The following is a 16616-nucleotide window of genomic DNA, read 5'->3' on the forward strand; positions in this document are numbered from 1 at the left end:
GTCTTAGGGAAGATGTAATCAAGGCTTTCTTGAAATAATAATTATTCCAAGAAAGCCTTGATTACATCTTCCCCAAGACTACCAAGACGTCATTACAAGGGTGATTTACAAGCATATCGAAACTTGGAATAACAAGGACATTTTCACAAGGTATGAAGAGGTAGCCAACTTCCAGAGTGTTGTTTCTTAAGACTTCAGACACGAACCTTATGCATAACTTTTAGAGTCCGCACATGATGGACTTCTGTTTGAATCAGCTCTGAAAAAAAGGAACAAGCTAAAATTAGTATAAACCCCACTGCATAAACATTTCCTTAATAGTTAATCATATTCTCGGTATTAAATTGGATCTAGCTTGCAATGAAGGCTTTTGTAGGAGACTGTATTCAAAATTATGGCCCACCAATTAATTTCCGCGCGTTCTCATTGGCCAAAACACGTCATGTGCTACAAAATCGGATGGCGGTTATCACACGATTTACAGTCGTCTGATTTGATACCAGTCGCTAGATTTTTTTGCGAAGAGAAAAACAAGGAAAGACCTTAACAGCCAAGCTCTTATTTGTTGCAGTCCAATCACAGCTTAATAAAATCTAGTAAACTGGTTAGCTTGCATTTATTTGGCTGCAATCACTCCGTGGCCATCACTGGCTGTTTTGTCTCACAGTTTCCCTCGAATTGACTGTTCGTTTTTTTATTTACTAAACATTTGCAAGTGAAAGGTTTCCCCCACTACGTTACGGAGAATACGAATGCAGTCTATTACCACCATCTTAGAATTCTACAGTCTCAAACCTGTATTGTACAGTCAAGTTCAAGGAATGGCTTACTGCCTGTTCAATACAGGTTAACCCTTCCAATTGGCCATAAAGTGTTCTACAACACGTTTGTGAGAAGAATTAACCGAATGCAATTACCGGGAAGGGCTGGCTCTTTTTTCAAGCAGGAAAACGAACTGATGACAACCATACTTTTCCAAGTATATTTCTTAGTTTTCCTTAAGCAGGTAAACACAAAAAAAGTTCATAAATGCAATGACCTTGGGAGAAATCAACATGTGCACACTTTAAAGTGTTAAAACAGAGATCACATTTAGTTTTAAAATTAGTCTTACCATGAATAACATCTTGCCTCTTGATATCTTTGGCTGTCATCCTTTTAAGAGTCTAAAATTGATGGAAAAAGTAAAAATCATTTTTCTGTAACTGTGCATCACTACATTGTTGCCTCGCAGAAAGTAACACCAACAGCTCCATAAACAACTCCAGCGAGAAGGAGAAATTCAAAAAATCAACAACAAGAAAAGCAAACCACAAATTATTGGTGCTCACCTTCTTGTCAACTGTGAGACTCCAAGCCTCAGGTTCATCTTTGATTTCAAGTTCAGGGTCACCTTGGCACTGAGAAAATAAAGACAAGATAAATAAAAATATTAATAAAAGCAAAAATTAGAAATCATAAAACCTGTCTGGTATAGGGTGATCAACAAGAGGCCAGCTTTTTTTGTTTGTTTGTTTTTGTTGTTGTTGTTTTGACATTATACTAGATAGATTTCTGTTCAAGCACAAAAGGCAATTCAGAGTAGTGAGTGCATAATTAGCCTGTTCAAGGTTAGGACAGCAAACAAAATCAGATAGCAACGACTTTTCTCGTTAGTTTCCACAATTTTTATTTCCCCATTCCTTTTCTGATTTTAGCCGTTTGCAACACAACTATCTGAAAGTCTGGAACAGGCTCGAGCATAACCTGAAAGCTGAAAAATTATAAACTAAGGCAGACAACTTACCTCAAGACCAATTTCTGGAACAGAAGGGAAAAATATTTAAAAAAAGGTTAACAAGGTTGAGATAAAATAAATTGAAAATGCAACAGTACTTATTCTTATAAACTAGAAATGGGGTGGGGTACATAGCTGATTGAACCTCGCTGTCAGATAAACAGGTTAACTTAACGCATCACCTTAACACATCTACATCTTGGATTATTCTAACTAACAAGAAGAGCCTACAAGGACATCTCTGTAAGTCCACAAGTCTGTCTCTGCATTGAACAATATTATTATCACCCTTAATCATCATCTTTCCTGTTAGTGAATTCATTGCCTATTGTTTATGTGTCTTTAGTCTGTCAGCTGTAGTTCCCGTTGTATACCGTTCAGGTGTTAACACCTCTGTCCTTTAGTTGTTTTCCGTAGTCCTTCTCGATATCTAATATGATTCTGACGGTTGACCTAATTTCCATTTACAGCCAACTCTCCCCTTACAGACACCCTGATAATACAGCAGCTAAATCCCCAGCAAAAATAATTACGGACGTTTGACTGAAATAAATTCTTGTTATCAACGACTCTCACTATTGAGGACACTAACTCGCCGTACCGAGGGTGCCGCAATAAAGAGGGTTGACTGTAACACCCAATACCCATGTGAATATGCAATATGCACAGCCTTTGCCATCTGCCCTTACCTGTGCCATTAAAAGAAAATATAAACAATCATGAAAAAAATACCCACCTCCTTCGTCATCATCTTCATCATCTCCAGACACATTAGGTGACACAGCAGACCTGATAATCACATAATCATAATTTATTTAACTCAACTCAACTTTACAGAGGGTCCAGATTAGAAATAAATATATACAAATAAATACATTATTGCATACAGAGAAATCAAAGACGATACATAAGATCGCTGTAACTCTGAGTTTGACGCCCTGAGGGGATCATCAGACAGGCCTTATTGCAATGAAAATATAAGTTTTATTTTTATATGTACAAGATGTTTATGATAATTATAACAGCGTTGTGTAGGTTTATTGTGTTCACAATTAGCATTTATGAGTTATTGAGTTCATGAAGGATCTGCTTTAAGGTTCACTAAATAGTATTTGTTCCAATGGCAGCATTTAGAAATGAGTTCAGATCTCTTGTTTATAAGTGTTGTCTTGTCGGCTTGAATTAGGTAAAAATTTTCTGCTAAACAGAGGTTACATCGCTTTGCTTTGTTATTGTAGGCAGCTGCAGCGGCGAGAATGTCTTGTTGTCCTTTAGAGTCCGATGCATGTATGTATAGAATGATGTATGTCCAAATAAATACATTATTAAATTAATAAGGAATAAAGAATGTTAACAACGTCTACATAGGGAGTGAGTTAGAATCATTGAAATAGCAGGGGCTAGCCTAGTGGATGGTCCCAATTGAAAACAGAAAAAGAACAAGAATTAAAAACAAACGTCTTGAAAGTCTATGGTTCAGTGACCAGTCAAACCACAAGAAAAACCACAGAACATTATTATTAAATTAATTACCATTACAGCTTGTGGTTTATTTATCTCATATCTGACTGATTTTCTTTCCAAACACAATAGACATTCCAGGAATAATTCAAGTATCCACAGTTTTCTCAGTTGCATTGTAACCTCACCATAGAAATAAATACCGGTTTTCTCCTTAAACTAGCATTACACTCTAGCAAGCAACTACATAAAAATTATAAATTCTAAACTTTATTTTCTGTTAAATCAAATAAAGTTCCCAACCAGCTCAAATCTTAGAAAACTTGTCCATAATTTACTTACTCAATTTTGTCTTTTCCCTTTTCTTTGTTTTCCTCATCCATTGTGAAACTCCTGCTTTATAAATCACAACCAAAGTTGATTAGTATTAGTCGTAAAGTTCAGTCTTAACAAATTTCTCAGTGAACACTCCCCAAATTTTTAATTGTTTCATGTCAATCATGAATGGTTCATTTTAGTACACTTTCCAAAACTATCACTTGTACTGGAGCCAAATGCCTTTAGAGTATCAATAAAGTAACTTAGATCAGTACACTTTATTATCAACTCTGCCCTGAAAATCTAGACTGCCGACTTTCAATACAAATAATCCTGTAATAATAAAACTGTAGCTACAGCTACTATAACACATAAAAGAGAAGGCATAAAAGGTTTTTCTTTTTTACAATAATTGCATATGTTTAAATCGTTGTGAACCATAAGCACATAAACAGTTTCTTTTAAGTAACATTTGTAAGAATAATTATTATTATATCAAAATTATTTTGAGACCTTAAATGAACAAGAACATCCCCTTTATAATATTACTAAGCTATAAACATTTTCTAATATGACTATGAGCAACTGTTATCAATTAGCACTTTCTATTGAATTAAGAGAGGTCATGAAAATGGTCAAGTTGTGTCTTAATGTGGAAACTTAACTCAAAGTTAAAACAAAAGAAGAAAAGCTATTGGATGATCATTCATCACCAGCATTTTCTGTCTTGTTTTCATGGTTACCTTCTAAATGGCAGAGGAGAAGAAGGCTTGGCATGTAGACTAGCTCTTGAAGTCAGATTTGTACCTCTTCCACCTCTTGTTAACAAACTCGGATTAGGAAGCACAGGGATCTAAGACAAAACCAACATCAAAACCTCAGTGCTTTGAGCATTGTTAATCAAGCAAATGTAAATCTAATCAAGTCAAGCCTTGTTTTGTGTGGATGAAATCCAAAGGTGTAGTGACCTGTAAAACTGTTGTGCAGTATAATGTATCTTCATGGTAGCATTAACTTAAATAACCCCAAGGATGGCGGCCTTAAAGTATGGCATTTAAAGCTCATTGAGCAGTATTGTCTTTTGGTGGGGATCTTTCTCTATCAGTAATTTTGCAAAGCTAAAATGTGATAATTCATTTCATTACCATGCAATATTTTGATCTCTCAATTAGTGAGGTTAAATAATTAGGATATAATCTTGGAAACAAATCTGCCAAGACAAGTATCTTGCCTACCATGATTGAAACTCCTTAGGGGTGAAATAAACTTGAGTTATGCAAGTTCCATTAAACATTTTAACCATCACCCACATCACTTAGAAGTAGGAGCCACCCATTCCCCCCCCCCCCCCCCCCCGCCCCCACTCTATTCTACTCTAAATAAGGGAGGTGTTCCATACCGATTCACCAGGTTTCAAAGATTTGGTTGGAACTCCTGAGGCTCTCCGTCCAAGTGCAGTTTTTGCAGTAATTTCCACAGGATCCTTCTTACTGTCATCACCATCTTTGTTACGCATCGCTATAAGAAGTAATTCACAATTTAAGCTTATCACATTTCTGAATCAACTTTAGAGAGTGTAATATTGAAATCTGCAGTTGTGACCATCAATATCAATCAGCACTTTCCTCATTGATTAATTCAATGGGAAATCTCTAATTCTCTTGCTACTTCATCATTGTAAGCAAGGTACAATGCATCTTCTTCACTTACTGTGTTCAGATGATTGCCAAACAATTTTCTGAAAATCATTTGACTGAAAAATAATGTTCAGTTGGCAATATAATCTTTAATGGAAAATATGAAATTGAATAATTCTCCTGGAATAAATTGCCCTTGCTTGTAGGTACAGATCCTCAACTGAACTTACCAAAGGACTTGTCTTTTCGTACACTATTTCTAGATGAATTTCCCTTCTGAAGCTTCGGAAGTTCCCTCTTGGGCTGCTAAAATGCAAACAAATGCAAATGAGTACTGACTGCACTGTAACAAAATTTGTCATATTAACCACAATGGATCTTTGTTGATAATTTATTGTCATTAAAAAGTATACACAAAGGCCTTTTTTCAGTTTTGTAAAAATAAAGTCAATGTTGTTGTTGTTGTTGTTGTTATTGTTGTTGTTGTTGTTGTTGTTGTTGTTGTTGTTGTTGCTGTTGTTACACAAAAGCTTAAAATAACAGGACAAGGATCCATCTAAATCTTCATTTTGATCAGTTCTTTACAACAGCTCCTGGCAATTGTGGAGTCTTTACCAGGGGCAAAATAATTACGATAATCTGCTATTTGACCCTCAAGATGCTGGAAATTATCTCCACCCATCCGCGGCTATCTTTTTTATTGTATTTTTTTTTTTTCACTTATACTGTTATTTAATTATTTATAATACCTTTTTGTTTATCCTTGCTCGTTTTTTATTTAGTCTTATATATTGTACAGTCCGTAATCCAGCCTCTGGGCTGCAATGGATTTTTTAATAAAGCTATCTATCCTATCCTTCCTTTCCATGTAGCCTTGCATACAGACCTTGGATGATGACTTGTTTCCAAACAACATGCTAAATCGGCGAAGACCCTTTCCACCAGCTTCATGTTTTTCCTAAAATAAATCACAAGACTGATTAATAATTAAACTGGGGGATACGAACAAGAACAAAAATGACAACAGTCCAAACATTCCAGAACTTAAAAATTTAACTCAAGATCTGAAATGTTATTCTACTGGTGCGAAAAGATCCCCCCCCCCCCCCCCCCCCACTTCCATGTCAAATTATTTGGGACCAACTGATGCCAGGTCCTGTAAAGCAACAGCACTGGTCATGAAACCCTCCACAATATACTACAAGCAACGACTTTATCTCTCATTTTTCCACTATTTCACAAATGTTTACACCAAAATAATAACTGAAGAAATTGTACACTTAGTGCAGTTTGAACAAGAAAATAATTAAATAAATCCTTTTCCCACCTTCTCTGTTTCTTCTGAATCGTCAGCACTCTCTGGGCCACTACAATAAAACAACACAAGCAATGAAACATTATAAAAGGTCAACATCCCCTTTTTCTTAGTTAATTATCAAACTGAATTTTAATATAAAGAAAGATTGGCTGATCGTGAATTGGGCCTTTTACAACATCCGCCATCAAGTATAATAATTGATCCACTTATTAAATAAATGACTCACTTTTCACCCAGAAACTCCTCCAGTGACAATCTGCTTTGAGATTTGTCCTGAGCTTCCCTGTGGGGAAGCACAGTTGCACAGTTTTAATAAACTTTCTGTTTGTGTCAGAAAATTTTCTCTGGTTTGTGCTCTCATTCATTGACCAGCTAAGAAAATTATTAAACCATTGAAAGTGTTTAACCATTTTTTTTTTCATACTGTAACAACAAAGATGATGATGTACACAACTGATTTTTTAATGTACAGTCTCAGTTTATCATTTTACTGCATGAGAAAAAATAAGCCAGTATTATTTCCTTAACAGCCAATGAACACTGAGATACAAGAAAGGTTTTGTACCAAATCTTCTTTTGTACCAAATCTTCTTCCCCCCCAACAATCATCAATCCTCTCCTTTCCCCTTCCCCCGAACAGAAAAAACATATCACAAATTGACCCACCCCCTGCCAAAAAGTTAATAATAATAATAATAATAATAATAATAATAATAATAATAATAATAATAATAATAATAATAATAATAATAATAATAATAATAATAATAATAATAATAATAATGGCCATAAAAAGCCCAACCCTCCTCCAAGAAAGTACATACAATGTTTGTTGGAGGAGGGGTTGTCCATTTAGGCCAATGTTTAGGGGGAGGGGGTGGGTCCATTTGGGCATTTGGGAGAGGAGTGGTTGATGATGGAGGGTGGGGAGGGTGACACAAAAGAAAATATCTCCAGATTTCAGATCTTCAGAGGTTGAAATGTTAAATTTTATGAGTGCTTTTAGGATGTGGCAGGCACTTAATCCATCCCCATAAAAGCTTTTGTTAGTTGGTCAAGGGGAGAGACAGAAGGGCTGAATAAAAAAAACAGACAATAACAATAAATGAATGAATGAATGAATGGATGGAGGGACGGAGGGACGGACGGACGGACGGACGAACAAACGAACAAATGAATGAATACTTTATTTAAGTGTCTGGGTGTTTAGCATCACTGCTAATTGTGGACACTGTTTATCTCTATTAGAAAACGTTCTTCTAAAACATTTTTAGGATCATTTTAAGTTACAAGTTACTCAAACTTAAGGTTATACGTTACCTTATAGTGCCTAGAGCATGTAAGGAATACCACTTCTTTGCTGCTTTAGAATTTATGTGCAGTTGATGTCTTTTTTTACTGCACAGAATATTAATAGCAAACAAAACAATGCACTGGTTATTTTTTAATTAGTATATTTTCTGAATTTAAAATAGTATTACAAGTGAAAAATAGTCAAACCCCATTCAATCATTTGTTTATTTTAAAAACTTTAAGTTTAATTAATTACTATAATTGAAATACAAATACTTTACTTTGATTGAATTATTTTGTACAGATTCAACTTAATTTTCAACCCTCAAGGTGGCTTTATTAACAAGGACTATAAAAAAACAATTTTACAATTATTACAATAATTAATAATTATTATTACTTTGCATCACTTCTTTAGAATTGTAATATTTATACTTAGATTGTTTGGAGTTTAATTGATTTTATTTCAAATAAAAGACATGCACCTTAGCTTTAAAATGACTTCTTGGAAAAAGGATTCAGAATAGAATGATGGACTTTACACTTACTTTTTGGTAGAATCATTGTTTTAGTAAGTTCAACGGTCAACTAAGGTTATAAACTATAAAATGCGCAATGTCCAGTTCCAGAAAATACCCATACTCCCTCCACAGAAGGTTTTTTGTTTTGCACCCCTGTATCCCAGGAAATTCCAGTTTAGCTTCACACTTTGCTTCTAAAATTTTGACTTTTCTGACCCCCCCCCCCCCCCTAGGAATTTCTGACCTTCCATGGGGTGGGTATGGATATTTTTCTGGAACTGCCAAATTTACCAATCAAACAAAGCCTCCAACCAAAAACAATTTTACAATAACTGTCCAAATTTCCGCGCACTGATTGGCTCGTAGCTATTGTCTATAAGAGTATCGACAATAAAAATGACGTCAGATGTTACGCGCGCGCTTTCTCAACCAAAAAAAATGGCCAATTCTGCTTGTACGTTTTCCATGTTATTGTAAAAAAACAAATTGACTGCAGTTTTCATAAAATGTCCAAAACTTGGCAGTGAACCACTTGAGTTTTGAACATTTTTTGACGTCATTTTATGGTCTATAAGAGTATAGACCATAGAAAACTGACATCGATTTGTTAAATACACCTTCAACAACAAGTTCAAAAACAATATTAAAAAGCTCGGTGCTCGGTGAAAGTCACGTGCAAAAAACCTGGTGAATCTGAGCTAAAACAACAGAAAGCAATTTAAGCATTGTAGGTCAGTTATGCACTAAACCCTTTAAACCCTAATAGTGACAAACATTTAAATTCCCCTTACCATTTCAATACTTGATCAAACACTCAGGTCATGAGAATAAAGGAATTGATCAGCAAAGATGAGTTACGTTGATGTTTAAACAAATTCTCCAGCTATTAATAAAATTGTACGTATTAAATGCTAAAATTAAGGCAACTTACTCATCATTGAGAAAGTCCAGCAAAGATATCTGGGTCTCTGCCTTTGTAAGATGCTTCTTCTGAACCTCAGGGCTAAACTGAGATCTATTCACAAAATGTTAAATTAGTAAAATAATAAGATTCAAATTATTGTAAGTAAAATTAAAGCAAACAACAGGATAACTTGTAGAACATAATTACACAATTGCAATTAGCATATGGGCACAAACAAGAATTGAAGGCAGCAGGTACACAACCGTACTCTTCTCAGGCTCAAATCACAGCAAATTCTCACAAAAATTGACAGGGTGATCTAAACTGCTAATACTGGTAAGACTTCAACTACAGCGTAATACAATCTGCAGTTTTTGTACGTTAGAACCATTAACGTTTACCAGTGGAGACTAATTATTAGTTTGGAGGCAAATTTTCTGGACAAACAAATTACAACCCCAATAGGCTAATCAGTGCCAGCAAATACTTTGTTTTCTGTCTACTGGATGAGATGCACTAGGCCCTAAGTATTACCCCCCCCCCCCCCCCAACACCATAACCCCCCTGCACGATGGAGGGATTGGAAGTGTCTCAAAGTCAAAAAAGTCATAGGAGAGCATGACACTTAATTGGAATTTCCAACTTGAGGTTATGGATATCTTCTTGAACTTCACAAAATTAACTGTATACTGAACAGGAAATAATAAATGGCACAAAAAAGGGTAATAATAAATTAAACTTATGTCTAAAACTTATCCATAAACATAAAATTAACTGTTGCCCCATAATTTAATTGGCCAACAGTATACAATCCTTTTTATGCTATACTGGTGAGTAAATAACTTACCCAGTCTTTTTGTCATCTACAGGGTTTCCATCATCACCAAGCTTGAGATCAGCCAGACAGCTGTAGGAGTATGACTTTGTATGAAGATTACTTTTATTTGGATTCAAGAGTCCACTGTCTTGGCCGTTCAGATTGACATCGATATCATTGAGGGATGTTAACGAGACATTGCTTGATGATTTTGTTTTATCACTAGCCTTCTTTATTGAATCTAAAATATCCGCAAGCTTATTCCCTTCTTCCTTTGGTGATTCAAGTCTTTCAAGATTTAATGATACCGGTCTTTTGCTTTTAAGACCTTCAACCCTGCCACGAGGTTTGACATTAGCAGGTTTTTCTTCCTCCACAATTCCTTTGCTCAAATCATCAAGGCTTGAGCTGACCCTTTTATTTAGTTCTGGCCTTTCTTCATCACTTTTTCCCCAACTGTGTGTCCGCCGTACAACATCGCTTTTGTTGTCCACAGCAAGAAGTTTAGAGTTTGTAGTTGTGGAAGAGTCGTCCTGTCTTTGAGTTACTTCTTTTGGTTTGTCCTTAACACCTTCCTTAGTTGGAGAAGTTCTAATTTTATCAGTTGCTGGGCCAAGTTTCTTAATCTCTTTTTGTTCAGCTGTGCCATTCATAACTGGTTTCTCTTCTTTGGCTTTTCCTCCTGCTACGTGAAAACATAAATGGCAACATTAAAAATCAAACCAGACAAGCAATCAAAACAAGCTTCACATAAAGCATCTAAAGTATACCCTTAACGCCGTGCTAAAGCAGATTTATACCAAATAGACATTACAAGTTAAAAGAATTCTTTTTCAATAATTATTAATCTTTAACAGTTGTAATCTTTGATTTTCTCTTTTTATCTTGCTGACATACATTTACAGTAGGACATTCAAATCTTGAATCGTGAGAGGAAAGCTAATTTTTCATATTCAGCCTTGTGGTTTTTGTTAGGTTTCCATGCCATTTCATCTGCCTTTGCTTTGCTTGTAAGTTTGTGTTTTATAAATCTGTACTAAAGTATGGCAAAATAAAACAAAATAAAGAGAAATAAATAAATGTTGTGGAGGTTAAGGAGGCAAGGAAGAAGGAAAATGGTGACACTCTGCCTAATGGCAAATGTTAAATAAATGCAATTCAGTGGCCATGATTTTTAAAGTGTACAATCAAATCCCCTGCTCCCCATCGGAAGGTTTTAGACCTTGTATTTAATAATTATTTAGATCAGCACAACTCTCTCCAGGAAAGAAAGACCAATCAGAAAATGTCAAGTATGCAAATTATGATTATATTCCATGTGTGAGTGTAGTCCCATCCTCAAACAGTCCTTCTCAGGACTACACTCACCCAGATGATTATAATTTAAATGCACAGTGTTCTTAAAAAGACATAACTCCTGGGTTCAAACAATTTACAGCAGAATAAACAGGTATCTGCTGCACGTATATTTTGTAGGTTTTCAGCAGATCTGGCAAGAAGTTAATAATTTAATTTTGAACCAGGTGACAATATTATCATTGTCACTTGGTTCAAAATTCAATTTTGACACCGTAAGACAGTCCATTTGTTGATGGGAGTTTCCTGATACTGGTATAACCATGATTGTTATCAGCTTATATATGAGATCAACAAACACTTCATGTTACTCACCTGCATTAATATTATGAGCTTGTAGAATGTCCTGGCCGCTTAATGCTGGACAAGACAGGCGACGCAGACGTTTTGCGTGTGTTCCATCTCTACCAGCCTATTAACAGAAAAACACTGTCTTGTAAAGTGCCAACAGAAAATTGAAGTTCAGCTGTACATGTTTAATTTCAGTTTTCTATGGCAAGGTCTTTAAAACCAGGTGAGTCCAGGTACAAGGGCTTCATTAAGATTTTGAACAGTTGGGCAAAAGGGTGTGGTCTTCTATTGAAAAAGTTGGTTGAGGTGTTAAAAGCAGCAGGGCAAAGTTGTGGCTACAGATAGTCAATCTGCCCAGCACCGAGCCTTTAGTGAAACCCCTATGGGTATATGTTTTGTAGGTTAAAATGAATCCCAGGTTAAAATGATTTCAACGTAGGTTGATTTGTATTTTCCTTTGTTTCAGATGCAAATTACCCAACCTCAACAAAGGAAAATACAAATAAACCTAGGTTGAAATCATTTTAACCTGGATTCATTTTAACCTTCAACATTATGTCATCATAATCATTCAGCTACATAATTTTGCAAGAAATTACAGAAATGTATGGTCTATTTCCATTATGAGAATACGCTCAATTCATGCAACACAACAATACCTCGATACCTGGACAACACCCTAACAAGCAATAGTTGGCAATGATAGATTTCTAGTTTGGTGAATTAGCAAATCAAGGGTACCTCTCTAGAACCCCTCTGTGAGTTGACCATGCGAAGCTTTTGGATTTCTTCATTGATATCTCTCAGTCTCCTGAGATTTTGCTCTGTGAATAAAATAAACAGCAAAACAACTAAACACTCTGTTACATACCAGCCATGTTACAACATTGTTTTAAGAAAAGCATTGTGTGGTGTTAAATGTGTACCAAAATTAGCTGAATCCTTCACTCTTGCTTGAATTGTAAAAGTGTGGCTGAATATTTCAACAAAATTATTTTTAAAATTATTCAATACATCATCCATGCAAGAAATAGTCCAGTTCCAAGAGAAGATGGGTCATTGCATGGTCTTCAGTTAGTTTTGTCTCTAACATCTGGAACAGCCTAGACACCTCTTTAAGCGAAGCGGAGTCTCTCACTGTTCTTAAGTGTATTATTTTATTCGGCCAACTGAAACACTCATTCTTGCACAGCTGTAAATCAGACTTCCTCTCAGTCAGCAACTTTCCCTGCCATTCTAGTCCACGTACTTCCTTCTCTAACTTCTTCTCTATTATTATTATTATTATTATTATTGTCATTATTATTATTATTATTATGAAATAGATTTCTCAAACTCATTAATAATTCATCAAGGAAAAACAAAGAAAATCACTGTCGTGACCGCGGTTTGGATACGTGATTCTAATTACCATAAGTGAATAAATTATTATTATTATTATTATTATTATTATTACCATAAAATTTTGCCAACCTAGCCTTGAATTTCTCCAAGAATTATTGATCATTTGAGAAGCCATATCAAACACTCAAAAGTGTGTTTCATCAGATATCCAAACACCTCAAAGTCGTGTAAAAACTCGGCTGCGCCTCGTTTTTTCAACTTACTTCTCGGTGTTTGGATATCTGATGAAACACACCTTCTCGAGTTTGATAAATTAATTCTCAAACTCATTAATAATTCAAAAGCCAAAGACAAAGGAAATCATGCACTGTGACGTGTTTGGATAGCTGATGAAAAACTCCACATTTTTGCATCTTAATTTCCCCTTCAAAATCATTTTGTTTGAGAAGTTATATCAAACACTCGTCCCAGTGCTTCATCACAACACTAAAAACCTCAAAGTTAGCCAAAAATACTCTGCGGCCCGTCATATTTTCAACTCTCTTCTCGGTGTTTGATATGTGATGAAACACTGTGTCTCGTGTTTGACGAGCCTGATGCAGCTTAACTGACCTAGCAAATGTCTATTGCCGCCCGTGTTTCTTCCTGGAGACACACTGTTCAACTGACTCATTAACTTCTTTGATGACAGTTCCCTGTTAATTTGTTTTAACTCTTCATCACTGCTTGATATATCATCTCCTGCAAAAAGCAATAATAATTATTTCAATACTCTTGAATTATGACAACAACCACAAGAGCCTCCAACACCATGTCATACTGATAAGAAAAATCACTGCTCTGTTCTTGAAGCTATCCAAAGAGATAATTCCATTGACATGTGAAGGAGTATGATGATTACTTATTGCTAAAAACAATAGAAATTCATGTTTTGTAAAGTATAGTTTTACATTGATGTACAGATATTTATATGTATTGATGTACATTGGTGTTTTCAACAAAAATCACACTTGACCTCCACTGATAAAGGTCTAAGCACAAAACGTCTGGAACTTCTTCTCATTTTTGGCACTTCTCCACCATTTACCTCACTTTTATAGCTTTTACATGAGTGCCACGCAGTTGAGAAATATTTTTGTTTTACCCAGTTTTAGACACTGATGTGTATCGTACAATGAAATTTTCATGGCAATGATCCTAGTCTGGGTGCTTGCTGTAGTCCTTATAAGACTGTTATACATGTAGGTTTCTGACACATTTCAACAACTTTTGACCTAATGCAATTTTCAGAATTCACATTTGACAAACTAGGTACATTTACAAAATATTCCACTGTCGCACCCCCTCCCTGATCCCCATAGAGATTGAAGTTGACTAAAAGCACCCCTTTCATAAATCCCATAATCCAAATCTTAAGTGAAACGTTTATAGTCATAAAAATTTCCTAAGTTACCTAGCAGTACTAGGTGACAACATTTTGATGAACCACGATACCTTTTAAGCGGCAAAACATGTTTCAAATGAAACCTCTTCCACCATCAATTGCTTACAATAAAACAAGTTTGTATGTGACAATTAATAAGCTTACAGAGTGTGATTAACCTTTCTATTAATAACTGCTCAGCTGAAGTGTGAACCATACCTGCTGTGTCCTTAGCTTTCCTTCTGATTGGCCATGAATGACGGAATTTTGGAATTCTTTTCTACATTTGATGGTGAAAGGAGAACGCAACGTTACAGTCAATTCATGTCACATGTGACCGGTGTTTTTGAAATTTGAACGGAGTTTTGAAATTTATATGTCAGTTTTGAACAACGCCAACAAGACTTCAGAGTTCCCGTAGAAATTCCCTAGTTTATTGACGGTACAGCTGTATAAAGCTATGAATTTTTCTTCACATTACAGCATTAAGTATTTCAAAAATAACAATTGTTTCCGAAGTGTTTTGAATCTTTTTTTTCTGTTAATACGTCTTTTTCGGAAAGATTTCCAGAGAAATGTTCAACATTCCATTCACATGTCGGACATTACAAAGAGAAATTTGAATGTTCATTTCATTCTCGGAAATACTGGTCACACGTGACGTGAATTGACTGTAATAATCGTACATTATGATTACAATAAACAAAGAAGCACATCAAGGCAACAACAATAAGTACAGAGCAACATCTCAGAAGTGCTGCTGCAAGGCTTGATATCACTTACTTCTTCTTCAACCAATGACTTTAAATCCTTGAGCATTTCAATGTCCTTTTCTGTAAACAAAAATTAGTTCACACTTTAGAAGTACACTGCTTGTGATGTACATGTACAAAACAACTGCAATCACATATATAACAAGTTATCAGTAACATTTAAGATGTGTCAGTACAAATTAAAGAAGGCAAATCATCTCAGGGCTTGAAGGGTTAACTACTTGATCAAGCATACAGTTCATGAGAATAAAAGAAACCATCACTTGATTGAGGGAACTGGTCATAACAAGTTTGTTCAAAGAAGATCCACCTTGTCTCCGATAGTGGTGTTATCGAAGACACCATCTACAGTATCTCATGTCATAAACATTACCGACATTTCAGTGGCTTTAAAATTTGAGTTGACACAAAAATTTTTGGCTGGCAAGAGTCAGCATTGCTGGATGAACCAGGGAAGTGACACTTGTATCTCATCATCATTTTTTACTGCTGGACAGAGGAGTGGCTATGCAATAAAGACACCATCTTTTGAGGTTAAGGAAGGGGAGTGAAGGCAGAGGCCACCATCTATTTTGTGGTTTGGTTGATCCTGTACAAGTTTAGCAGTTTTGACAACTTCCCTAAAATATAAATTAAAAATCTTATTGATGTTTAAACAAATTCTCCCAACTAGTAACCTAGAGCCCATAGCTAGAACAATAAGGAGAAAGTGCATGTTAATAATGGGGCTTATAAAGATAAGGTAAGCAGGTGGTTACTTGAGCTGTATAAACCATTATTTATTTCATGTACAGTCATCAAATTCTAGTAACAACCTACCAAGAGAGTTTTGCTCAGGAGACTTATAACTTGATATCGTTGCAGTTCCTATTTCACTCTTCTTGACTTGCGGTTTACTTTTGTCCTTAGCTGTCCTCTTTTCACAATCACCAGGACCCCTGTTAAGGTTCATCACATCACCAGCATTGATTATTTAGCACTTTACCATTAACAACAAGTTTTCACCAAAGTGGAGGGAGGTAATGGTGGATGTTTTCCGACACTAACCACAATCATAAAATAAAACAATGGTCTTGTGATCCAGTATGAACACAAACTCTTACAAACTCCAACATCGGTGGGAGGCGACTGCTCTCACCACTGCGCCATCCCTGTTCCCAGTTTATGGGATTGATTAATGTTAAGATTATGATTATTATTTTGCCAGTGGGAAGCAAGTTTAGCTACTCTAAAATTTATCCATGGAAAAATGCAATATTCCGATGTTATTCCATTTCACAAGGCAATTCATTGTGTAGTGTTATTTGTGCCATCATTTTGTTATAACACAAGATTGCAAGAAAACCTACAAATTAAGTGTCACACCGTCCAGCTTGATGGTAA

At 35.5% G+C, this 16616-nt stretch overlaps 1 protein-coding gene across 8 annotated transcripts in view; it reads right to left on the reverse strand.

Annotated features, from left to right (window-relative positions):
- Nucleotides 1-16616, reverse strand: part of LOC146464380 (rho guanine nucleotide exchange factor 28-like) — a 41275-nt gene that overhangs the window by 16026 nt on the left and 8633 nt on the right. The window contains exons 6-26 of one of the 8 annotated variants that reach the window (XM_085129799.1): nucleotides 16053-16171; nucleotides 15244-15293; nucleotides 14680-14740; nucleotides 13650-13778; nucleotides 12435-12517; nucleotides 11718-11814; nucleotides 10077-10728; nucleotides 9257-9340; nucleotides 7832-7909; nucleotides 6738-6794; nucleotides 6521-6560; nucleotides 6080-6151; nucleotides 5424-5499; nucleotides 4956-5074; nucleotides 4300-4409; nucleotides 3581-3634; nucleotides 2514-2566; nucleotides 1787-1800; nucleotides 1332-1400; nucleotides 1115-1166; nucleotides 207-259 (exon numbers count right to left, since the gene is read on the reverse strand). In XM_085129799.1, the coding sequence (XP_084985925.1) occupies nucleotides 207-259; nucleotides 1115-1166; nucleotides 1332-1400; nucleotides 1787-1800; nucleotides 2514-2566; nucleotides 3581-3634; nucleotides 4300-4409; nucleotides 4956-5074; nucleotides 5424-5499; nucleotides 6080-6151; nucleotides 6521-6560; nucleotides 6738-6794; nucleotides 7832-7909; nucleotides 9257-9340; nucleotides 10077-10728; nucleotides 11718-11814; nucleotides 12435-12517; nucleotides 13650-13778; nucleotides 14680-14740; nucleotides 15244-15293; nucleotides 16053-16171 (2122 nt within the window). Of the gene's footprint in view, nucleotides 1-206; nucleotides 260-1114; nucleotides 1167-1331; nucleotides 1401-1786; nucleotides 1801-2492; nucleotides 2567-3580; nucleotides 3635-4299; nucleotides 4410-4955; nucleotides 5075-5423; nucleotides 5500-6079; nucleotides 6152-6520; nucleotides 6561-6737; nucleotides 6795-7831; nucleotides 7910-9256; nucleotides 9341-10076; nucleotides 10732-11717; nucleotides 11815-12434; nucleotides 12518-13649; nucleotides 13779-14679; nucleotides 14741-15243; nucleotides 15294-16052; nucleotides 16172-16616 lie in introns of all 8 variants that reach the window. The other 7 variants (XM_085129797.1, XM_085129798.1, XM_085129795.1 and 4 more) reach the window with 7 other exon arrangements.

The sequence above is a fragment of the Pavona decussata genome, unplaced genomic scaffold (genome assembly GCF_977016875.1).
Source record: "Pavona decussata unplaced genomic scaffold, jaPavDecu1.1 SCAFFOLD_164, whole genome shotgun sequence".
Lineage (NCBI taxonomy): Eukaryota > Metazoa > Cnidaria > Anthozoa > Scleractinia > Agariciidae > Pavona > Pavona decussata.